Source organism: Lithobates pipiens, unplaced genomic scaffold, assembly GCF_037356315.1.
Source record: "Lithobates pipiens isolate NorthernLeopardFrog02 unplaced genomic scaffold, aLitPip1_a1.2 Scaffold_25, whole genome shotgun sequence".
Lineage (NCBI taxonomy): Eukaryota > Metazoa > Chordata > Amphibia > Anura > Ranidae > Lithobates > Lithobates pipiens.
This window is the reverse complement of record NW_027507787.1, coordinates 202,170,725-202,197,473: the sequence shown is the minus strand read 5'-3', so window position 1 is coordinate 202,197,473 and position 26,749 is coordinate 202,170,725. Positions and strand designations below refer to the sequence as shown.

General features: G+C 45.5%; 1 protein-coding gene across 1 annotated transcript in view; it reads left to right on the top strand.

Annotated features, from left to right (window-relative positions):
- HSPA12A (heat shock protein family A (Hsp70) member 12A) overlaps positions 1-26,749 on the top strand; it is a 90,324-nt gene that overhangs the window by 29,788 nt on the left and 33,787 nt on the right. Inside the window, exons 2-6 of the mRNA XM_077455433.1 lie at positions 13,199-13,287; positions 15,647-15,774; positions 20,681-20,867; positions 23,621-23,725; positions 26,076-26,192. Coding sequence (XP_077311559.1) covers positions 13,199-13,287; positions 15,647-15,774; positions 20,681-20,867; positions 23,621-23,725; positions 26,076-26,192 — 626 coding nt within the window. The remainder of the gene's footprint in view (positions 1-13,198; positions 13,288-15,646; positions 15,775-20,680; positions 20,868-23,620; positions 23,726-26,075; positions 26,193-26,749) is intronic.

The window sequence follows — 26,749 nt, the reverse complement described above, 5'->3', positions numbered from 1 at the left end:
TGCACATGCAGAGAATATAGTCTGAGAGCATTTGATATTGCCCTTGGTGTTGTCAGCCTGAATCTGGAAGTGATGTTACTGGCAGGATCTCCAGATAAGAAACTTTGCACCAGATTTGCAAAATATTCTTTCTTTTAGACAACTGCATGCAGTGAAGTATTATTACAAACACACTAAAATATACATTCGGAGGTTACATCCACTTTAATGTTATCTATCTGCACTTGGCAACAATGATTTTCACACTTTCCACAAACCCTGAGGGCAGAGGAAAGGATTTTTCTTTCTCTGTAATACATAGTCAGAATTTGATCATACCGATGTGCGCATCAACGACACGGCTGTGCCAACCTCACCATCTTTCGCAGTGCCCTGTAGTTTCCATTTGATCAATGCCAGGCCTCCTGTGTGCAAACATTTATTTCCCCTTTTCTGTCGTGCTTGAGCTGATTGTAGCTGTATTAGTGAGTTGAGTATTGTCTGTCATACTTTTTTATTTTTTTATTTCTGTCAGTAATATAGGAAAGGCCAACCATTTCCAAATGTACTAACGTCACAAAGCCTGTGATGGGCCTGGTACAGGAGGGGGCCGGGGGTGTCATTGCTGCCATCTCCACAATCATTGCTATGTAAGCTCAGTACATCAAAGCCGATATCTTACCCTCTGAGGAATTGGAGAGGCCAGACAGATGGAGCAGCAATGTCAGCTAAAGGGTTAATGTTTTCTCTGTGCCCCAAAATACCCCCCTGGGAAAGTGATTATTAATCTGATCCCGGATGAGGCCCCCAACGGACTGCCCCCCAGACATCTGGGCAACAAAATAATAGCTGCATGTTGCTTCTCAGACTAACCCAATATTACTCATGTATGTCGCTTATCTACCACATACATGTATTATTTATATATTATTGCAGTATATATATTGAAAAAAAGTTTATATTATACAAGAATGACATCACCGCTCTCCAGATATAAGTTATATTATGCAGGAGTGACATCACCGCTCTCCAGATATAAGCTATATTATGCAGGGGTGACATCACCACTCTCCAGATACAAGTTATATTATGCAGGAGTGACATCACCGCTCTCCAGATATAAGTTATATTATGCAGGAGTGACATGACCGCTCTCCAGATATAAGTTATATTATACAGGAGTGACATCACCGCTCTCCAGATATAAGTTATATTATACAGGATTGATGTCACCGTTCTCCAGATATAAGTTATATTATGCAGGAATGACATCACCGCTCTCCAGATAAAAGTTATATTATACAAGAATTACATCACCACTCTCCAGATATAAGGTATATTAGAGATTTCACCATATACAGTTATAATGTATCCAGTAGTAGATCCTCGGTCTCTAAGCTGGACTATGCAGCAAATCACAGGCGCTGGGCTCTGGATAATGTACAGAATATATACAGGAAATAACTGTGGGTGGAGGAGGGGAGGGTGGCGTATAAATAGAATGTGAGTGTAGCAGGTGGGATATGGTGAAGGGATTTCTATATCTGAACAATGGGGGCTCATTACAGCGGCATCGTCCTCTATGTCCCCCCGCTGTGCTCCTATTGGTCAGTTCCTGTTGGATATAAACACGGTATTTCTGCTGCTGTTTCCGAACATTATCTTCATCTTTATTCATCGTCCCTCACTGATCATTATGGAGCCCGGCTTCTCCGTTCTTATCTGTTGTGATGGATCGGAGTCACTGACCCGGAATGAGGATGCAGTAATTGAAACCAGAACCCGATCAGCACCAGTCCAGGTCACATGAGGCAGAGGCTCAGTAGCCAGGCAACTAACATTTTCAATAGGAGTGCAGTAATGAGGTCCCTTGGTGATCCTGCCATGGAGGTACTTGTTCAGGTACTTCCTGGTATAGGGTGGCATGCCCATCTCCCAACCGTGCTTCTGCATTGTCACTCTACCTCCAAGACTACCATTGATAATTGCATTACCTTACTTACCTACAAGAATTGGCTTGGGCGCGTTCGGATCGAACCTGCCAGGAATCTGGCACAGCACATCGCCAATCATAGGCAGCGTGTGGATGCAGCTGCCGGTTAGGAAATGCCTCATTGCCTATGATTGGTGATGTGAAGTGACGGCTTCATGGCAGGTACGATCAGAACACACCCGAGCTAGGGTTGCCACTTGTCCGGGATTCACCCGGATAGTTCAGGTTTGGAATCGTGTCCAGGCACATTATTCAGAGTGGACTATGGCTTCCCAGCAGGGTTGCTGGCTGCAGTTGTCTAACCTGAGAGTGTCTATTACACTAATCTTCATGCTGCCCAAAGCCAGCACTAACAATCCTCCCCCCAACACACACACACAGACGGGAGAGGAGAGAGGGATCGATCTGCACCTCTTGCTCCCACCCCTACCCCTCTGTGTCTGCCCACACTCCAATCCCCGGCGCTGTGCCTCAGAAAAGGAAAGTGGGGCTGGAAATGTAAAGTCCAGCAGCCTCAGATACATCTGGATGAGAGGTGCTGACTGCCAAGAGGTGAGTGAGCTCACCATCCATCCCTATCTATGACTGAAGTCTCACCCCTTCTCTCTCCTGCCTTTGAGTGAGTACACTAAGGTAAATCTAAGGTAAATTAGGGTTCTTAGAGCACCCCGTACATCAGAGTTCCCCTTTACACCAGAGGCCACAACCTTCCCCCTTACATCTATGTCCTCTCCATACATCAGAGTTATCTGTGTTCCCCCTTAAATCAGAGTTCCCAGAGCATCCCTTATGTCAGAGTCCCCAGAGTTCTCCCTTACATCAGAGTCTGCAGAGTCCCCCCCTTACAGTGAATGGGAACTCTGTGGACTCTTGATAGACAGATGTAAAAGGGAAACTCTGCGGACTCTGGTGTAAAGGGGGACTCTTGTTATTAACTTCATATTATTAGAAATGTTATTTTATTATCAAAACACATGTATAAAATAAAATTGCTGTGCGCCGTTAAAGTGTTCGGGTTTGACTTGAAGAAAAAGTGGCAACCCTAGGCCGAGCCCATCCATACCAACATTTTTTGCCCCGTCAACTTACCAAAGTGTTCTACTCGTATCCGCCCACTAATTATGCAGGGACCGCCTGCCCCACCCCTGAGCACTACAATAGATGCCTTATTGAGTTACTGCAGTAACAGAAGAAAAGGTGACACCGTGAGCCCAGGACATATCCCGGGACACAGCATCATTAGTACTGAGGTCCAAGATGGGGGTACTGTCCCGTAAGATCCAGGACAGTTGGCAGCAATGCGTTTTGGCCCATACACACGGTTGGACATTCCGACCACAAAATCCGTTGGATTTTTTCTGACGGATTTTGGCCGAAATTTGTCTTGCATACACACGGTCGCACAAAGTTGTCGGAAAATCTGATCGTTCTGAACAAACACGTACAATGGGACTATAAACGGGCCAGTAGCCAATAGCTTTCGCCTCTTAATTTATTCTGAGCATGCGTGGCACTTTGTCAGATGGAGCCCACACACGGTCAGATTTTCCGACAACACAATCCGATCGCACATTTTCCTTCGGAAAAGTCAGACCGCGTGTACAGGGCATTACAGTTATGGACATTGTTATCACTATCAGGTATCCCATCCTGAGAACGGCCATGCAGCCCTCGCTTGAGTAAATTTATATAGGAAGTGGCTGCAAAGGGGCAGAAAGGAGATCAGCAGCAGCATGTTTCCTGGCTGTCAGTGACCCTCTGTCTTCAATTGTTTATCACTTACCCAGTTACACAGGCGCCACCGTCACCATTGACCACCATATCCAGGGAAATGCCATGCAGACATCGCTGGAGTGCATTGAAATAGGAAGTGGCAGCAAAGGGGCTACATGGGGATCAGCAGCAATGAGATGTAACAAAGGATGAGGACAAAACAAAAAAAGGGAAAAATGACAATTGCATATAATACACGGTGCACAGAGCAAACGAAATGTCACCCAGTTCGGCTACATTTCCAGTATTGCGACCCTCAAAGTCGTGCAATTTGGAATGCGACTTTGAGTGCAGCCTTGATCCAACTTTACAGTCTCTGGATCAAAGTTGCATCAAAAGTCGCATCAAAGTAGTGCAGAAACCTTTTCAAAGTCACTGCAAGTCACATAGGTAACGGGTGCCATTGAAATCAATGGGCTGTGACTTGTCATGCGACTTTATGGTGTCCAAAGACGCATGACAAGTCACACTAGCGGAAACTGAGCTTTAGGGTTTACATTTACTGAAATGTCTGAAAGTAACATGGAGGCTGCCATTGCTGAGCTCTCCTAAAATGACCAGATTCCTTGCTGTCATGGTGATCCCCTGGCTTCAATGGTTTGTCAGTGAGTCGGTTATGCAAGCATGGTCCACTGTTGTCACCAGCAGGGAACCTTCTCTCAGAAATGCCATGCAGCCCATCACTGGAGTACGTGTAGGCGGGAAGGGGCTGCAAAGAAGCTGCAGGAGATCAGCAGCACTCAGAGGTAACAAAGGATAAAATAAAAGGAAAAGGAAGTTTCATTCAATTGACGAGTGTTTCTAAAACACGGTGCACAGAGAAAACGAATGCCAATGGTAGAGGGAGTCGGGAAAGGATGGTAAGGGGTCTGGGACGGGAAGCGTTAATAGCAGCAGATGGAAAGCGCTGGTTCATTACGGGTGGAACTTGTAACCCCACCGCTCCCAGCGGACGCAGGAGGACAAGCCGGGATCTGTGTGTCGCCGGGACAGATGGGACAAAACATCATTTATGTCTTTTCCTGTCCTCGCTCCATGACACAGATCCTCCATACGGGAGGTCAGTGTCCCCGGGAACGCCATCTGGGTCGTGAATGTTAAATGTCCCTCCACCGCTCGCAGTATTCTTCCCCTGGTTATAGGGGGGCCCAGTGAGGGAGTTTGCATATCATTGTCTTCTGTCTGGGATAATCGCATCAAGATTGACACAATGCAATACCCAGAGAGGCAAACGCCAACCTAATCCACTGCCGCTGTATAGACCGTCATTGTACGATGCTCTGTGGTCTCCAAACTGCCACCCGAGGGCCGGATGTGGTCCTCCGCTTCCTTTTCTCTGACCCTTGGGGCACCATTTCATCCACTGATACCCACTATGGGGCATAATTCCCCCCACTGGACCTCGTTGAAGGGGCATACTTCCTCCCAATGATGGGGCCCAATGACACCAATGATGGGGCATGATTCCTCCCAATGACACCAACAATTGGGCTCAATGACACCAATGATGGGGTACACTTCCTCCCACTGACGCCAACAATTGGGCCCAATAACACCAATGATGGGACACACTTCCTCACAATGAGACCAACAATTGGGCCCAATAACACCAATGATGGGGCACAATTCCTCCCAATGACACCAACAATTGGGCCCAATGATGGGGCACACTTTCTCCCACTGACACCAACAATTGGGCCCAATAACACCAATGATGGGGTATGATTCCTCCCAATGACACCAACAATTGGGCCCAATGACACCAATGATGGGGCACACTTCCTCCCACTGACACCAATGATGGGGCACACTTCCTCCCAATGACACCAACAATTGGGCCCAATGACACCAATGATGGGGCACGATTCCTCCCAATGACACCAACAATTGGGCTCAATGACACCAATGATGGGGTACACTTCCTCCCACTGACGCCAACAATTGGGCCCAATAACACCAATGATGGGACACACTTCCTCACAATGAGACCAACAATTGGGCCCAATAAAACCAATGATGGGACACACTTCCTCACAATGAGACCAACAATTGGGCCCAATAACACCAATGATGGGGCACAATTCCTCCCAATGACACCAACAATTGTGCCCAATGATGGGGCACACTTCCTCCCACTGACACCAACAATTGGGCCCAATAACACCAATGATGGGGTATGATTCCTCCCAATGACACCAACATTCGGGCCCAATGACACCAATGATGGGGCACACTTCCTCCCACTGACACCAATGATGGGGCACACTTCCTCCCAATGACACCAACAATTGGGACAATGACACCAATGATGGGGCACACTGCCTCCCAATGACACCAACAATTGGGCCAAATAAAACCAATGATGGGGGCACACTTCCTCCCAATGACACCAACAATTGGGCCCAATAAAACCAATGATGGGGCACACTTCCTCCCACTGACAGCAAAGATGGCATTGTTTATTTCCCACTGATGTTGAGACCTTTTCTACGCCCAATGGCCACAGTCAGAACCCCCCCCCCCCCCCCCCCCAAAAGTCTGAAGGACAGTAAACTAGTTCTTCATTTAGAAAGTTTGGAGATCCCTGATCTATATTAATCTCTCCACAAGTAATACAATCTGACTGTACAATCTACTTTAGATCCACCAACAAACTGTGTATTACCAGGGCCTGTCTGATTGCATACAAATAAAGCGGTATTGAACTCATAAGCAAACATTTCTTATATTGCAGCTTACCAATCCCTAGATGTGATGGCTGCATTTGTTTTCTTTTTTAGGCTTTCTTTCTTCTATTTTCAGCTGGTGATCCAGCCAGTAAGTCTGTTGTTTTTCAAAACAAAAAATTACATTTACAGGGATAAGACAAACTATTTCCCACCATCAAGGGTGCTTACAAAAATCAGCTTTTTTTAAATTTATGTAAAGCCTTTCTCCCAAAAGGAAAAAAAACTGTTTGCTGTAATTGATTACAAAGTGTGAACTGGAGTTTGGCTTCAATTTGTTAGTGTATCTAAATCTGCTAACACCCAGACTGACAATGCTGCTATCCAATGGTGCTCCATGTGCTCCTTCATCCAGAGTGGAGGGCGCTCTAATACAAGAGGTGTGTTACCAGCCAGATCACCAGGTGAAAACAGAGGCAAAAAGCCTAAAAAAAAGAAAACAAATGCAGCCACCACATCTAATGACTGGTAATATGCAATAATTACATTTTTTGTTTTGGGTTTAATAGCGCTTTAAATGGATCATTTAGGCAGGTCGATATGTTATGTAGGGGTCTACATTCGCACAGCCGTAACAAATAATATCTATGTGACTAATATGTGCATTGCATATGGTCATCAGCTCCATCTAGTGGTCATAAAGTGTTATTTACCTGATTACTGCTATTTACCTGATTTATAAGCAGAACCCCATAGCTTTGGCTAATAAGAAGGCGATTGTACAAAGATTGTCACGTATAGTAAGTTTGGATAGGTTTGGCTCGACAACCACCCCAAGTATATGTGGAGGTCTAACCTGATTATTATGGGTGGAAGTCAACCTGACCTTCAGAGGAACTGCATTCTACTTGCAGACAGGGCTGCTGTTAGAAACCACAGGGCCCAGTACAGACAACCTGAAAAGGGGCCCCATACAGCCAATGCTTCTGTTATGAATCAACACAGTGTGTGATCAGTACAGACTGTGTTCATTCAGGGAAGGAAGGGGCTGGTAAATATTTACTGGACCCTTCCACCATTCTCCATATTGAAGGATCCTATTGTGTGCTTGCAGCTTCCGGTGGGAAGGAGAGGAGGGAAGCTGGAAGCACTGTGGGGGTAGGGGGGGCGATTAGTGTGGCTTTGGGGGGGCAATTACTGGAACTGACCCCCTCTATGCAGGGCCGTTTTTAAGGCAGGGCAAAAGGGGCAGCTGCCTTGGGCCCTGTCATTGTTGTGGGGCCCAAAGCAGCTGCTTCATACTTGTGAAGTATCCTGGTTTAAATCCCCTCACCCCTTGAGGTTTTAGTCCAGTGCTGTGTCCCAATATCTCAGTGTGAAGTGTCGCTACTAATGCTGCCCAGCTCTGCTCTATTGTTGTGTACAGATGACTCACCTGCAGACCGTGTGTTTACATCTAAATTACCGGCATTCATATGTAAATTGCGACGGCCGGCAGCACTGATATGTATATAATGCCCCCCTGAGGTCATATCCACAGTAATCTCTAGCAACCAATCAACAAGCAGAAATCATGTGCTGTAACCTCTAGCAACTAACCAGTAAGCTGTAATGTGTGCTGTAACCTCTAGCAACCAGTCAGTGAGCGGTAATGACACACTGTGCAAGAAACGTTTTGCCCAGGGTCCAATGAATATTAAAGATGGCCCTGCCTGTATGGCTCTCTGTGCAGCAGCTGAAAGCCAATGGGAGGGAGAGGAGAAGAAGCCAGCTTTCAGCTTCTGCAGAGAGGGCAATACAGAGGATTGGTTCCAGTAAGTGCCCCCCCTGCCGCGACAATAACCCTCCCTGCCCACATCTGATTCACCTTGCTGCCTGGGCCCCCCCCCCCCCTGCTGGCCCAGGCCCCATACAGGAGGACCAGTGGTACCCCTTATTCACGGCCCTGCTTGCAGATGCCAAGTGGACCAGATTGCCTGGGACAGTCCTTTATCTTGGTCTCCAGTCTGGAAGATGCTGTGTCCTGGGTCAGTACAGTGATCAGGGGCCACAAAGAGGTGGGCCCCAAATAATTAGAGGTGGGGTTTGAGTGGGCCACACTGTTAAGTGGGTGGTGCCACCCAGTCATAGGGAGGGCCTAGGGCAGATTGGGGGTGGGGTTAACTGTGTCCCGAATACTGGGACTGAAATGTTGGTAAGTACGTTGTGTCTAGTCCAGCACTGTCTCCTATACAAACATGAATAGGAAGTCTATGTAAAAGCTGAATGAGAGAAACGTATGGGAAGGTCATTATGCTTCCTTTATTTGGGCAGAAAATGTCAGGTTCATGCATTTCAGTTTTCATGCATTAAATGAAGAGGATGCCAATAATAACCAGGCTTTGAAATTACTGTTTGCCTGGCTGTCTCCCAGATTTTGATCATCCCCGATTCACTGCCCCCGAACCAGCATGCAGCAAATGAAGAGTGAAATCTGAACTCTTAAACCTGTATATTGGTTTTCTGGGTGATGGCCCGGAGTTCTGAGCCCAGAGGATCAGTATGACAGCCAGTGAACTGGTATTTTTAGTGGAGTTTGGCAATTCCGTCCCTTTGTAGTTTCTCTCCAGACAAGTCCTGTTTATTCTGGATTCCTCTGCGCCATATGTGACGATTCTACTGACATCAAAGAGCCCTCGAGAGCTAAAATAAGATGCATGAGAGACTGAAAGGGCCGCTGTGTGATCGCATCTCCGCCAGCTGGAGTCCCACAGTCACTCATCCCCTCCACCCACAATGGTCAGGTGGTTCCATTATTTCCAGGGATCAGCGGGGACAGTCCAACTGAAATGTCCGTGTTATCTGCAGCACCGGAGTCTGATCAGCATCGCCGCCAGCCGCCCATTAGGGCCACTAACTATTTACTGAGCATTGATGGAGCCATTCTAATTCTGTGTTATCCTACAAAAATGTAAAAATATACAGATCAGACTGTCCCCACATACATTGTTGCAGCGTATACAAATCCGACTATCCTGGAAACATTGTTGCAGTGTGTACAGATTGCACTGACCCTGGATACAATGTTGTAGAATATACAGACTGTCCTCTGCCTACATTGTTGCAGTGTACAGATTAGCACAAATGGGGAGCTGTGCTGGGAGTCTCTGCACCAGAATCTGACTGCCCAGATACATACCTTGTGATCTTGTGACGGGATCACTGTAAGTGGTCAGAATCAGATGATGGGATCACTGTAAGTGGTCAGAATCAGATGATGGGATCGCTGTAAGTGGTCAGAATCAGATGATGGGATCGCTGTAAGTGGTCAGAATCAGATGATGGGATCGCTGTATGCGGTCAGATGATGGGATCGCTGTATGCGGTCAGATGATGGGATCGCTGTAAGTGGTCAGTATCAGATGATGGGATCGCTGAATGCGGACAGATGATGGGATCACTATATTCAGTCAGATGATGGGATCGCTGTAAGTGGTCAGAATCAGATCATGGGATCGCTGTATGTGGTCAGATGATGGGATCGCTGTATGCGGTCAGATGATGGGATCGCTGTATGCGGTCAGATGATGGGATCGCTGTATGCGGTCAAATTGTGGGATCGCTGTATGCGGTCAGATTATGGGATCGCTGTATGCGGTCAGATGATGGGATCGCTGTATGCGGGCAGATTATGGGATCGCTGTATGCGGTCAGATTGTGGGATCGCTGTATGCGGTCAGATGATGGGATCGCTGTATGCGGGCAGATTATGGGATCGCTGTATGCGGTCAGATTGTGGGATCGCTGTATGTGGTCAGATGATGGGATCGCTGTATGCGGGCAGATTGTGGGATCGCTGTATGCAGTCAGATGTGGGATCGCTGTATGCGGTCAGATGATGGGATCGCTGTATGCGGTCAGATTGTGGGATCGCTTTATGCGGGCAGATGATGGGATCGCTGTATGCGGTCAGATTGTGGGATCGCTGTATGCGGTCAGATTGTGGGATCGCTGTATGCGGTCAGATTGTGGGATCGCTGTATGCGGTCAGATTGTGGGATCGCTGTAAGTGGTCTCATTACGAAAATAGCAAAGTTATATTCCACATGGACAGGGAGTGCCAGTCAGGAATGGAATGTGAAATATCTTATTTACACACAGAATGTTGAGCTGTACAAGAGACTCCCAGAGAGCCGCCATTTATCGCCCATCTGATCTCCCTTCTGCAGGGTTCTGGGTGATGGTGGACAGTGATTGGTCAGTGCAGGAATTCCTCTCTCATAGTAGAAAAAACATCACAACTCCAAAATAGTAAAACACAAAATCTGCTACTGAGCCATCCTGGGGGGTGGGGGGGGGGGGGGGGGGGTGGCTCCTTCCAGACACGGGGGTGGAAAGTGATCTAAGGAATAGAAAATATATTAAAAGCTAACTCCACCCAAAACTGATATATTAATGCATGGGTGATGGCGACCTAAACCACCTGACAGTTTCTTATACAGATCCTGATACAAACAGGCTGCACATCCGCTGTTTGTTTCTTCATATCCAGCAAGCTTTAATGCAATATCGTAAAATATCTCTGATAGATAGCAGTAGTGAGTTCCCAATCCCCACCCACCTGCTGCAACCCTTTTGGGGGGGGGGGGTCCCACTCTTACTGATGGGTTGGGCAATGCTAGCAATTAACATCCCCAAAAAGGGTGGGAACACCTAGAAACTATAATGTGTTCTAGGTGGTAGCAGAGGAGGGGCAGAGCTGGGAACATGACTCCCTGGGCACCCAGCATATAGCACAATGGCAGTGAAGCTGCTGTATGCTGGGTGTCCAGTGGGCCCTGTGCCTTTAAGGAGGGGTGGGCTTCCTCCAGGCTCACCTACCCTCTGCCTATCCATTATAATGCACTTCTATTGTGCAGGTTCCCAAAATTTAGAGTTAGGACTGCACTGCAGATAATACTGGGATGCAGTGAAGTGGCCCTGCAGCTTAAGCATGTATGTGCAAATGTATGCAAAAACCCCTGTTTTTAACGCATACTGTTAGACAGGACAATTTGGTTGGTTGCAGGCTGATCGGTAAGTTGAGCTGGGAATTTTCTCTGGTTTTGTTTTGCATGTGTTGCCATTCCATGTGCTCCTTGCTGAAAAGGCCAGTTATAGGTGGGACAGTGGCCATTTGTTTGTACTGCCAGAAAGGGGCAGAGGTGGGGACATGACTCCTTTATCATGGTCAGAGAGGGTGCGGAGCTGGGAACATGACTCTTATTAGGGAACTTTCACACTGGGGAGGTGCCGGCATTAGGGGTAATGTGACACTTGTTTTAGGGGCGATTTACCGCTGTTATAGTGGCACTTTGGTGGTGCTTTTCGGGTGGTAGCGGGGTGCTTTTAACCCCCAAGAAGGGGTTAAAAGTGCCCGTGATGCAGTGCTTTTCAGGTGCTTCGGTGCCTATTCATTCCAAAGGGGAGGGGTGGTTTGGGAGTAGTGTATACACCACCGCCCTCAAAGATGCTGCTGGGATGGCTTTAGAGGCAGTTTTCAGGCGCTTTACAGGTGCTATTTTTAGCGCTAAAACGCCTGAAAACTGCCTCAGTGTAAAAGGGATCTTATGGTCAGAGAGTGGGGACATATATAGGAACATGACTTCCTTATGGTCAGAGAGTGGGGACATATATAGGAACATGACTTCCTTATGGTCAGAGAGTGGGAACATATATAGGAACATGACTTCCTTATCATGGTCAGAGAGTGGGGACATATATAGGAACATGACTTCCTTATCATGGTCAGAGAGTGGGGACATATATAGGAACATGACTTCCTTATCATGGTCAGAGAGTGGGGACATATATAGGAACATGACTTCCTTATCATGGTCAGAGAGTGGGGAGATATATAGGAACATGACTTCCTTATCATAGTCAGAGAGTGGGGACATATATAGGAACATGACTTCCTTATGGTCAGAGAGTGGGGACATATATAGGAACATGACTTCCTTATCATGGTCAGAGAGTGGGGACATATATAGGAACATGACTTCCTTATCATGGTCATAGAGTGGGGACATATATAGGAACATGACTTCCTTATCATGGTCAGAGAGTGGGGACATATATAGGAACATGACTTCCTTATCATGGTCAGAGAGTGGGGACATATATAGGAAAATTACTCCCTTATCATGGTCAGTGAGGGGGTGGAGCTGGGAACATTATTCTCCTTTTATGGTCAGAGAGGGTGCAGATCTGGGAACATGAAGATCTTATCATGGTCAGAGAGGGGGCTGAACTGAGAACATGATTCTCCTATTATGGTCAGAGAAGGGGAGGAGCTGGGATCCTGACTCTCCTATTATGGTTAGAGAGGAGGTGGAGCTGGGAACATGACTCTCTTATTATGGTCAGAGAGGGGGCGGAGCTGGGAAAATTACTCTCTTATTATGGCCAGAGAGGGGGTGGAGCTGGGAACATGACTCTCCTGTTATGGTCAGAGAGGGGGTGGAGCTGGGAACATGACCTCCTTATCATGGTCAGAGAGTGGGTACGTACAGTATACAGAAACATGACTCCCTTTTGACGGTCAAAAAGGGGGAGGAGCTGGGAACAAAATTCTCATTTTATGGTCAGAGAGGAGGTGGAGCCGGGAAAATTACTCTCCTATTTTGGTCAGAGAGGGGGTGGAGCTGGGAAACTGACTCCCTAATCATGATCAGAGAGGGCTAGAAGCTATAGGTAGTAGGTATGGTAGAGTCACTGAGAGTGCTGGTTCCAAGAGCTGACAGTCTGTCTTTGTTCTCTGTTGCAGAGAGGGTCTCCACCTCCGCGTACTCCTCACCAGCGCGGAGTTTGGGGGATCCAGGAATTACTCCGCTCTCCCCGTCTCACATCGCTGCGGTAAGTTACTGTTTTTGTGGTTTGTCTCCATACAACTTACAGATTATATAGTTATTACATTCTGGGCATTTTCCTTGGTGAGAAGCTCACAGTGTCCACTGAAAGCCATTTCAGTAGTGAAGAGGAAACTGAAGGGAAGGCTGGAGGTTAGTGCAATGCGCTTTATAGGGCTCCCTTTTCCCTGATGGAGTACATTGCAGCACACTCTAAGCATAGGGCTTCCCGCCTTCCTCGGTATCAGGTCCGGATTTTTTTAGGTTGAATCCAATGGTCCTAACAATTTACATCTATGCATGTCAAGACACTCGCAAATTGCACGCTTTACCGACGCGCTGCCCTTTAGGAAGCGCACGTGGGTGCCATTAATCGCTAAGTGCACACTAAACCACATGGGGCCTCAGCCCTAGCAAGTAGGTTAGGCCATTGAAATGAATCGGCTGTCCTACACGCAGTACATGAAATGTACACATTCACCCACACGTGGTGCCGGTCACATTACGCTATTTGGAATTGCGGGCAGAATCACAGTGATTTTGCCTGCGATTCCACATCATGGCAAAACACACGACACGTGTTTAGGTACCATTATTCTTACTGCCAATTCTGCTGCAAATATTGTGCAATGCAATAGCAGGAAAACATGCATTTTCCCTCCATTGCCCCAACCAGCCGAGAAAGACCGGCCAGCAGGGGTCTCCCTTCCCCCCCCCATAGACACAACCATAATGTTCCATTCATCCAAATGCAATCAGATTGGATGATTGACATCTCAATGGAGATTTTCTGACAAATGATACTGTTGCTGTATATTATTACATGTCAGCTTGTAAAATTAGTGACAGTTCCACTTTGCAGCTTGTAGACCAGCCGCCGTCATTATACAGCGGCAGGTTGGCACGGCCGCGCGAATCACCGTAGGTGTACACGCCCGCTTTATAAACTCTAGGGGGCGCGCCCATGGTGTGACACTGATGCGTGTGGCCAGCAGCCATGATTTACGTCGGTGACCCGCGATCGCTCCTCAGAGAGCCAGAACGGGGATCTGTCAATGTAAACAAGATAAATCCCCATTCTGTCAGGGAAGTAGAGAGAGATCTGCTGTTCCTAGTGATCAGGAACAGCGATCTCTCTCCTCCTCCAGTCAGTCCTCTCCCCCCACAGTTATAAACACCTTCCTAGGGAACACATTTAACCCCTTGATCTCCCCCTAGTGTTAACCCCTTTCCTGCCAGTAATATTTATACAGTAATGAGTGGCTATTTTTAGCTCTGATCACTGTATAAATGTCAATGGTCCCAAAAAACTGTCCGATCTGTCCACTGCAAAGTCACAGTCCTGCTAAAAATCGCAGATCGCCGCCATTATTAGTAAAAAAAAAAATAATAATAATAATAAAAATTTCATAAATATATCCCCTATTTTGTAGACGCTATAACTTTTGCGCAAACCAATCAATATATGCTTATTGCAATTTTTCTTTACTAAAAATATGTAGAAGAATACATATTGGCCTAAAGTGATGAAGAAATTAGTTTTTTTACATTTTTTTGAGGATATTTATTATAGCAAAAAGTAAAATATATTGCGTTTTTTTTTCAAAATTGTCAGGCCGCGTACACACGGGCGGACTGTTCGCCCAACTTTGTCCGCTGAACAGTGTTTGGGCAGACAGTCCGCTCGTGTGTGGGCTTTCAGCGGACAGTTTCAGCGGACAGTTTGACGAACAAGGTTTTTCGGAAATTCCGTAAAACTGTCCGCTGAAACCTTGTTTCAGCGAACAGTCCGCCCGTGTGTAGGCTTGTTCGTCAAACAAAGTTGCGCGCATGCTCAGAAAGGATTTTCACGCCGAAAGTTATAATGCAGTGTATAGGACGTCGTATTTTTCGTCCCGTCGTATGTGCCGTTCACGTCATCGCGCACGGTTTCAGCAAACTGTTCGTTTGTCGTGTGTGGGCATGTCCGTCCATGCTAATTTTGAGCGGACTGTTTGCCGAAACTGTTTGACGGACAAAGTTGGGCGAACAGTCCGCCCGTGTGTACGCGGCCTCAGACTATTTTGTTTATAGCGCAAAAAACGCAGAGGTGATCAAATACCACTAAAAGAAAGCTCTATTTGTGGGAAAAAAGTACATACATTTTGTTTGGATACAACGTCGCATGACCGCGCAGTTGTCAGTTAAAATAACGCAGTGCCATATCGCAAAAAATGGCCCGGTCATTGAGGGGGCAAATCTTTCCGATCCTTAAGTGGTTAATAGGGAGGAGGGGATACAGCTCGGTGATCGGGACCGCCATAAGGATACAGATGGGTGGGATTGCGGTGATGAAGTGGTTAACCTCTCCTGATTCGCTGTTACAGAAGGACTCAGATGCCGGCTCAGTGGATGAACAGAACTTCTCGGTGGTGGTGGCCATTGATTTTGGCACGACTTCCAGCGGATACGCCTTCAGCTTCGCCAAGGAGCCGGAATGTATTCATATCATGAGGTAATAACTGCAGTGCAGCACCGGCGAGGGGGGGAGGGGGATCTGTACCATCTGCAGCCTGCAGGACAGGACACAATTGGTGTCACATCTCTGCTGGAGCGGAGAGGGAGGGGCGCCATGTGTCTGTGATTGCTCTGCGACTACTACATGAGGATCCTTTATCATGACTTTAACATCAGCATTTCACTATGGGCCCATTTATATTTGTGCGATTGAAAATGCGGTATGCAGTTTTCAAAAATGCATAATCGCATGTTAAAATATTGCGTCCAAATTGAACATAGCAGATATGTCTTTAAGATGTGTTTAGCATGCGTTTTCATCCTTGGCTACCTGAATAAAAATTAGAATGCAACTCAAAAAATGCATCAAAAATGCATGGCGGTGCTTTTTTTGGTAGGTTTCAGTTGACCTTATTGGAAGGTGCGAAAGATCCGTTCAGTACATTCCAGAATGCCAAAAGAGACTTGATGAATATCATTCAAAAGTACTTTAACCACTTGAGGTCTGGGCCATAGCCGAATGATGGCTACAGCGCAGACCTCAATTTCTGCGAGGCCGTCATAGGACGTCCTCCCCTGTGCACGCTCCCTGCAGGGCATGGGGAGTGCACTGTGATCACGAGTCACTGAGACTCGGGTGATCACCGTTCCGGTCCCGGCCCCTTACCATGTGATCAGCTGTCAGCCAATGACATAGGGTTGCCACCTCATCCCTTTAAACCCGAACACAAATTAATTACACAGTTTCTGTGGCTGATAATTAAACTCACTTGGTGCCTTATCTGCATTAAATTAGCCTCAGAACCTGTGTAATTCATATGTGTTCGGGTTTAAAGGGATGAGGTGGCAACTCTACAATGACAGCTGATCATATAATGTAAACAAAAGCTTGGTAATCATTTTTTTTTCCTCCTCACTGGCTGATGTTAAAGGGACATCAGTCCCGAAGAGAAAGAATCACAGGCACCTCATATGTGCCACCTGTTATTGCCACCAGTGCCCACCAGTGCCACCTACCAATGCCCACAAGTGCCACCTATCAATGCTCACCAGTGGTGCCAATCTGTGCCACCTATCAGTGTAAGCAATCAGTGCTCATTATTGCCACCCATCAGTGCCCATCACTGCCACCCATCAGGTGCCCATCACTGCCGCCTCATCAGCATACATCAATGAAGGAGAAAAATTACCTGTTTGCAAAATTGTTTCCCAAAATATTTTAAAAAAAAATATTTTTTTTAAATTTGGTCTTTTTCAATTCTTTTAACAAAAAATAAAAACCGCAGAGGTGATCAAATACCACCAAAAGAAAGCTCTATTTGTGGGGAAAAAATGATAAAAATGTCATTTGGGTACAGTGTTGTATGACCGCTCAATTGTCATTCAAAATGCATCAGCACTGAAAGCTGAAAATTGTTCTGGACAGGAGGGGAGGGTTTAAGTGCCCAGTAAGCAAGTGGTTAAAATTGAATTTGCATTTAAAGCTTAACGCCACTTTTATTAAGAAAAAAAACATACCCCTTTGGGTGATCTATGTACATTATTAGGAATTTTAACAAACTATGTTGCAGATTCCTACCTTTTTGTTATTCTGAAGAACTATCTGTTGGCTTGTCTGTGTCCATTTGCACTGTGAATCTGTATGGGAGCGGTATTATAATTATCAATCAGCTGCTGCACCTGTAGGACTCTAATGAGGAAAATGGCAAGGCCTGAATCCCTTTAGACGTGATTTCCCATTGGGAGTATCTTACCAAAAATGACATTTTTGTTGCAGGGGATGCCTAAAATCAGATTTGTACCTTAGTGTAGACTTCTGGGAAAATCAGTGAGCCAATCACACAAGCAGGAAATTACATATCTGGGGGGGCGTTCTGTATACCAATTGTGTATAGAACACCTCCAGGTAGTCATATTACATTTTACAGAAAATTACAGCACTGCAGATTTAAAAGGAAAGGGAATTTTGAATAACATTGAATATGACTTGTGTCACAATTGTATATGACATTTTTTATTTGCTACTTTTTTCCACCCATGAAAGTGGAGTTACCCTTTAACGTTTGATTTTGGAACCAATTGAATTTTTAACATTGGTGATGTGGCAAATTATGAAATCTCCAAATGCAGTGCACAATTCTCTTCTTCTTTAATGGGATAATAATGAAGCTGCTTTGCTAGTGATATTGATGGAATTATTGCAAACTAATTTTCAAAGGCTTTTTTTTTCTAGTGATATCAAGAATAATATTATTATGCTTTTTTTTTTCTATTTTAAGTAAGTTACCACAGCACCATTATCCTGTAGTTTTTAAGATCAAAGATACAACTATGTCAGTGTCCCTTGTTAATTTTACATTGTATTTTTTTTATTATGTAACTGCCTACTCCCAAAAAGTGCATTCTATGCACCCAAAAATATAGAAAATATACCAAATTATTATTCAACCCAAAAAAATAATGTCAAAGCAATAACTCCAAGGCCAATAATAATTAACACGTTATCTCCTCCGATTCGGCAATATGTCCGGTTGACGAACGGCCGTTCAGAAACTAACTGAAAAGTGCAAACTGAAAAGCGCGAATCAACACTCACCAAACTTCTACTAACGCGAAATTAGCAGAAGGAGCCCAAAGGGTGGCGCTAAAGAGCTGAAATACCACGTAGTACATCACTACATTTGTGATTGTTGGCCAACAATTGTGTGGCCGTGTGCATGCCAGACAAGTTTGGGCCAACGCCCTTCTGACAAAAGTCCACTGTTTTGTTGGCCAACAGTCCGATCGCATGTACAAGGCTTAAATTTACATGTGTGCCAGCAAGATTCATTTTATCCACTTTTCTAAGGCTTGGTTCACATCTGAGCAGGTGGTTCCCGCTGTGGGTACGCACCTGGTCAGGTCGGCCAGGGGACTTTTTTCTGTTTTTTGGTTCCATAGACTTCAATGGATCGAAAATATGCATTGAAAAATGCAAAATGCACCTGGAATATGCAAACTGGAATCTGCAAAGGTGTGAATCCAGCCTAAAGCCTCTTAAATGCCCATCAACGCCCTGTACAAATTATGTTCATTGCGGTACACAGTGTCGTTCACATTGATCGCCTTCATAGCACTTTGCGTTGCACCAAAATGTGTCCGGTATGTAGCATTTGGCTGGCTTTACGCTCCCCAAGTGCCTCCATTCATGTCAATGGAAGCGTGCCACAAACGCATCACAAACGCCCCTATGGCGTATAAGATGCATTTAGACAGCATTACTAGCCAAGATAATACAAGAATTCATACAAAAGAAGACAAACACAGAGGAGGGGCATACTATGCTTAAAACGTGTCAATAATGCATTTTAAGGAGATAGGCATGGCAATGGGATTTCATGGTTTATAAAATTTCAAAGCACGTCTAAAAGAACACTTACTGTGAGGGCTTGTTTACACTTGCAATTGGGGAGCGGTAAAGCCCAGTGGTTGAGTTGCATTTTTATCACCCCTCAACCGATTCTCCTATTGCTGCCGAGGGCCTGATCGGGACTGGTTCCCGGTCATGTGACCGCAGTGAGTCACATCTCCCAATGCACCCCAATGGGCGGCTGTGCACAGTGTCAGCGAGTCCTGGGAATGTCATTTAGCAGTCTCTGCCTGTTGTACGGCCGTGTGCATGAAGCTTAAGGAACATCTAAACCCCAAAACAACAATTTAATAAACTGACAGTCCTCAGATGTGGCTACAAGTACAGAATAATCCCTGTTGATCCTGCCAGAAATCCAGTGTCCTTGCCACTTCCTATACTGAAATCTCAAGAAGAGTTATCAGCCTAGTTCTCTCCATGGTCTACCGAACACCTTCCTTCTATGTGATTGAGATGAGGAGAGGTGTTCTGTAGGCCCAAAACATCTCCTGTCTTGGGGGGGGGACAACCCTGCTACTCTATAGATATGGTACAAGGAGCGTCGTCACCCTAGAACAGGAAGTATGTTACTGGCAGGATCACCAGGTGAAAATAAAGGAAAAAGGACTGAAAAAAAGCACTTTCCACACTATGACAGGAGGGATATTCTGATCTTGGCACAATGCAGAAACATATTGTGGGGATACGGCCTCTGTGACCTTGTGATAGGTCAGTGATCACTCAAGGAAGCTGACCGCACAAGGAAGCTGATTTTATCAGGTCATGGTTATGGATGGGTAGGGAAGGTGCAGTGAGTCTGGGGGAGGGTCAGACATTAGTCACAGGGGAAATGTTAGGAACAGGGATGGGGCACTCACCCACCTTTTGCTGATCGATTAAAAGCTTTTCAATGGCCCCATTGTCTGGCTATCCTTCCGACGAATCAATTTCCTCAGCTTTATTATGTCCCTCTGGCCATTAAAGAAACTATTTAAAATAAAATCTTCCACATCACCTAAACCTGCCTGCAAGGGGCGCTAACTGCCCCAGTCCAAGGCAGTTTCCACAGTGGTGACCAAAGCTGCAGGTTGGCTGATGGATTATAGAGGTGGGAGGTGACAGGTGCTCTTTTCTTGTGACCCTGACATGAAAAACATGAGACGAAACGCCAAAAAAAGCACCTAAAAAAGGGCCAAAAGATATGTCAATGAAATTGTAGATTCTGTTTTTTTTTTCATAGCTTTTATTCAGCAGAAAAACTTTCAGTTAGGATTTCATCCTAAACTAAGCCAAGGAATGTGACAGTCACAGCGGTGAAAATATAGACCTTTACCCCTGTGTAGAGCTTTGTGAATTCAGTCAGTAATAAATATTCCTGACCTGAGCAACAAAACCTTCTGTAAATCAATAATAATATTTTGCTTAAAAAATGTCGATGTGCAGAGAAATGAGCTCTATCACTTAATAAATTGACCATATGATGTAGACTGATGGAAAATTCTTACCTTGTCTGCAGGCGGTGGGAGGGTGGAGACCCCGGAGTTTCCAATCAGAAGACCCCAACCACAATACTTCTTATGCCGGACAGAAAGTTTCATAGCTTTGGGTTTGCCGCCAGAGATTTCTACCATGACCTGGACCCCAGCGAGTCCAAACACTGGCTGTACTTCGAGAAGTTCAAGATGAAACTGCACAGCAGTACCGTGAGTGGTCCATGACATGGACGGGGGACATCTCTACATCTGTTCCACTTTATACCCATCTACTTCATCCATCCCACATATAGAGGCGCTAGAGGCGATTCAGTTCGCATTGTGCGCTATATAAGTATTTCATTCATTCATTCATTCACATATACCTCTACTCTTCATCCGTCTCCTTGTATTCCTCTACTCTTCATCCATCCCACATATACCTCTACTCTTCATCCATCTTCCCTGTATTCCTCCACTCCTCATTCATCCCTCATATACCTCTACTCTTCATCCATCTCCTTGTATTCCTCTACTCTTCATATGTCTCCCATATACCTCTACTCTTCATCCATCTCCCTGTATTCCGCTATTCCTCATCTGTTCCCCATATACATCTGTTCTTCATCCATCCTCATATACCTCTACTCTTCATACATCTCCCTGTACTCCTCTACTCTTTATCCATCTCCCTGTATGCCTCTATTTTCATCTGTTCCCCATATACATCTTCTCTTCATCCTTCCCCATATACCTCTATTCTTCATCCATCTCCCTGTATTCCTCTACTCTTTATCCATCTCCCTGTATTCCTCTATTCTTCATCTGTTCCCCATAAACATCTGTTCTTCATCCATCCCTATATACCTCTACTCTTCATCCATCTCAATATACCTCTACTCTTCATCCATCTCCATATACCTCTACTCTTCATCCACCACCCTGTATTTCTTTGCTTTTCATTTATCTCCCATATACCTCTACTCTTTGTCCACCTCCATATATCTCTCTTCTTCATCCATCCATATATAACTCTACTGTTTATCCATTCTCATATACCTCTACTCTTCAACCATCCCCATATACCTCTACTCTTCATCCATCCCCATATACCTCTACTCTCCATCCATCTCCCTATATTCCTCTCCTCTTCATCCATCCCCATATAGCTCTCCTCTTCATCCATCCTCCATTTACCTCTCCTCTTCATCCATTCCCCATTTACCTCTTCTCTTCATCCACCCCCATATACCTCTCTTCTTCATCCTCCCCATATACCTATACTCTTCATCCATCCCCATATACATCTACTCTTCATCCATCTCCATATACCTCTACTCCCCATCCATCTCCCTATATTCCTCTCCTCTTCATCCATCCCCATATAGATCTCCTCTTTATCCATCCTCCATTTACCTCTCCTCTTCATCCATCCTCCATTTACCTCTCCTCTTCATCCATTCCCCATTTACCTCTTCTCTTCATCCACCCCCATATACCTCTCTTCTTCATCCACCCCATATACCTATACTCTTGATCCATCCCCATATATCTCTACTCTTCATTCATCCCCATATAACTCTACAGTTCATTCACCTTCTTATAACTCAACTGTTCATCCACCCTCATATACAGTAACTCTACTGTTCATCCATCTCCATGTAACTCTACTGTTCATCCCTCCCCATATGCCGCTGCTCTTTTTCCATCCTCATATCCCTCTCCTCTTCATCTATGACCATATGCCTCTCTTTTTTATCCATCCCCCCTATAACTATACTCTTCATCCATCCCCATATACTGTACCTCTACTCTTCATCCATTCCCTGTATACCTCTACTCTTAATCCATCTCCCTGTACAGTAATCATGTGCTCTTCATCCATTCCCCATAGACCTCTGCTCTTCATCCATTCCCCATAGACCTCTGCTCTTCATCCATTCCCCATAGACCTCTGCTCTTCATCCATTCCCCATAGACCTCTGCTCTTCATATAGCTCCATATACCTCTTCTCTTCATCCATCTACATATACCTCTAGTCTTCATACAGCCCCATATATCTCTACTCTTCATCCACCTCCCTGTATTCCTCTACTCTTCATCCATCTCCTTGTATTCCCCTGCTTTTCATCTCCCTGTATACTTCTGTTTTTATCCATCCCCATATACCTCTACTCTTAATCCTATCACCATATACCTCTTCTTTTCATCCAGCCCCCATATAACTCTACTCTTCTTCCATCCCCATATACCTCTTCTCTTCATCCATTCCCCATATACCTCTTCTTATCATCCAGCCCCCATATAACTCTACTCTTCTTCCATCCCCATATACCTCTTCTCTTCATCCATTCCCCATATACCTCTTCTTTTCATCCAGCCCCCATATAACTCTACTCTTCATCCATCTCCATATACCTCTACTCTTTATCCATTCACCATATACTTCTTCTCTTCATCAATTCCCCATATAATGTACCTCTTCTTTTCATCCAGCCTCATGTACCTTTACTCTTCATCCATTCCCCATACACCTCTTCTTTTCATCCAGCCCCATATCCCTGTACTCTTCATCCATCCCCCATCTACCTCTTCTTTTCATCCAGCCCCATATGCCTCTTCTTATCATCCAGCTCCTATCATCCAGCCCCATATACCTGTACACTTCATCCATCCCCCATCTACCTCTACTCTTTATAAACACTTCAATACCACTCCTATTCATTCACCCCCCCCCCCATGCATTTCTAATCCTCTCCCATATACCTCTACTCTTCATCCATCACATCTAATGTTAACCCCCCCCCCCCCAGGGAATTACTCCTTCCTAGGCCCCGCCCACTGCGCAATTAAACAGACATTGTGGCAATCCTAGATGTACAAAGTCTTATTGTAATAAGAATTCTGGAGAAGAGTTATAATTTCAGATTTATTAATCTGACTCTGCACACATCATATAACAGCTTTTTTTCCCCCCGCACAGGATCTCACTATGGAAACCGATCTGATTGCCGCCAACGGCAAGAAAGTGAAAGCTCTGGAGATCTTCGCCTACGCGCTGCAGTACTTCAAGGAGCAGGCACTGAAGGTGAGAGGAGCCCCCCTCCTTATATACCTTACTTCAATTAATAGGGGGTTAGGGGGGAAGGGGTACCCCAGTTTCCTAGCTGCCCTATACTTACAGTGTTGATTTACTATAATAGCTTGTACACTTTGCAAGTGCAGTTGCTCCAGAGCTTAGTAAATGAAGGGAAGTTCTGCTGACTTCCATCATCCAATCATGTGCAAGCAAAAAGTATTGTTTTATTTTCCTTGCATGTGATTGGGTATTCTTTGTAAAGTGAAGCTTCACCTCCATTACTAAGCTCAGGAGCAACTGCACTTGCAATGTGCACAGTCTATTTGCCTTTAGAAAATCAACCCCTCTGTGTCACTGGTCTGCAACAAGTAAGCAGTTCATGTGCTCTTGTACTCTCTATGACCAGGGAACTGGTGTTTTTTTTTTCAGAAGGATATCCCTATAGTAGAACCCAGATTTTTTCTCAGCATGAGCATCCTATATTCTGGGCAAAACTCATTTAAATTTTGCAGGCAATTACGTAACTCGAGTTCAGCCTGCAGGACATATTTAAAATATTTATTGAAAGCTAAAATGTAGTCTTTCAGTTTTGGATGGAGTATGAAATGGATAGACCCTCCTATCTGGTTTATCTGGTTTATTTTGTCATCTGGGTCCTATTGAGGAGATTTCCATTCACTTCCTGTCCTGGAGACACAGCAGGAAGTGAGAGGAGATAACTCAAAGTTTGGGGAAATCCCTCTAAGCCCTTGTACACACGTCGGATTTTGTCCGAAGCTGGTGTTGCATACACACGGTCGGACAAAGTCGTCGGAAAATCCGATCGTTCGTAACGTGATGATGTTATTTAGTTACGACGGGACTATGTTCAGGCTAGTAGCCAATAGCTTTGGTCTAGGAATTTGATCTGAGCATGCGTGGCACTTTGTCAGATCGGAATTCTCTACAAATGATCGGACAAAGTCCGATCGGATCATTGTGTCGGAAAATTTTATAGCCCTGCTCTAAAACTTTGTCGGCCGGATATTCCGACGGAAACAGTCCGATGGAGCCCACACACGGTCGCATTATCCGACAACAAGGTCCGATCGGACATTTTCCATCGGAATGTCCGACTGTGCGTACAAGGGCTTAGACAATTGTCGCCAGAACAGTGGCCCCATCAGAAGATGTCCCTTCTATTCCTGTTCTGGTGATAACTGTATGGGACGGTTCACACCACAATTTCTGCATTCGGGATGCGTTTCTGCATGTGCATTTTTTATGCATTCCAGATACATTCCATACAGAAAAAATGCAGCATATTCTACTTTTGTTGACTGCACTGGTGTGAACTAGGGCCTTTGAAATTTATATTAACCCCTTGGCGCCGGCTCCCGCAAGCAGCGATCTGGAGGTTTCCATTAGCATCCGGTCACTGTGCCTGAAGAGTGCACTGCACACACTCTCGGTACAGCTTTATTGGCACTAGTGCACGCAGATATGCGGCTGCTCAGTGTCAGGGCCCGGCCGCCAAGAGGAATGCGTTTTTGATGCCGAATAAAAAAAAATGCTCTGGACTGCATCTGGTGTGAACCAGCCCCCAAATTTAGGATTTTCCATCACTTTCTGTCTCGGTGACAATAGTGGACAAATAGAGAGGGTGAACATTTATGGCTGGATATACACTTTAAAGCTGAAGATTAATCTGCTTATATTTTGCCCTCCCTGGTTCCTGCTTCTACCATCATCGACATGCTAATAATTATTTTTTTAAATAAAATCTTTCCTAAATACCTTATTTAAGATCCAGTGATGTTATCAGTGGGTCTCTGTGCTTCTCTATGCAATGCAGGCAGATCATAACTGGTAGGAGGGCAGAGAAGGGCGCTGTGCACATCCTGAAAACATCTCAGCACTGTGCCTCAGTACCGCTCTCAGCCATAATGTACATAATGTATGCAGTGGGAAGGCACATGGGAGGGGTTATGTAAATATTAAAATGCGTTAATGAGCAGAAGCCAGTTTGGAGACGTGGGCGTTCCAAAACAGACTGTATTTGCATCAGCCTTAGGTAACACCCACATGTGATGCTGAGCCTCTATGATTGAAAGAACTGAAATTCAATGAATGAAAGGGGCGGGCAAGGGAAATTTAGGCTAGGTAGTAAAGTGCTAGATGATGCTGGGTGTCCTCCAGCCAGAAAAGGAGGTGGGCTCTGGCTTGCTGCAGCTTCTAATCCACACTGTTGGAAGCTATTTTATTTTTTATTTCTTTTAGTAATGATTCATGATGACTGTATAAATATGGGAAATAAATTAAACATCAGGCTGGGGTCCACACATCATTGCAGGCCTCACCCTCTCTCCTCTTCCCGTAGGAGCTGAGTGACCAGGCCGGGTGCGAGATGGAGAACAGCGAAGTCCGATGGGTCATCACCGTCCCCGCCATCTGGAAGCAGCCGGCCAAGCAGTTCATGAGACAGGCGGCGTACAAGGTAAGTGCCGGATGACACCGGCTGGAGGAGATTGTGTGAGGGGAGGGTCAGGAGACTCTCCTGTCTATGCTGCCACCACCAGGAAAGATGAATGGCACAAAGTCATGTGTAATGTACTGACACCCCATAATAACCAATCACATTTCATGACAAATATACATTTTTTAACCAAGCTCAACCGCTATATTTTATATCCAGGAGCTGGAGTCCGGTCCTCTGGCTGGGGCGTTTAACTCCCAAGGTTGTAGATATCAATAAGATGAAAGCCGGCGACTCGGAGTGCTCTTGCAAAAAAAAAAAAAATCTTTATTGGCCACATGTAGAAAAGCATGATACAAAAGATGCTAACGCGTTTCTGCTTTTACAGCCTTCCTCATGAGGAACCTCAAGCCGAAACACGTTATATTCTTTTGTATCATGTATAACTCAGCACAGGAACAGACCCCTCGTAAGGGGCGCAGCGAGTGCACAGACCCGAGAACTCAGCACAGGGATGGTGGAAACCCCTCATAAGGAGCACAGTGAGTGTCCAGACCCAGGAACTCAGCACAGGGATG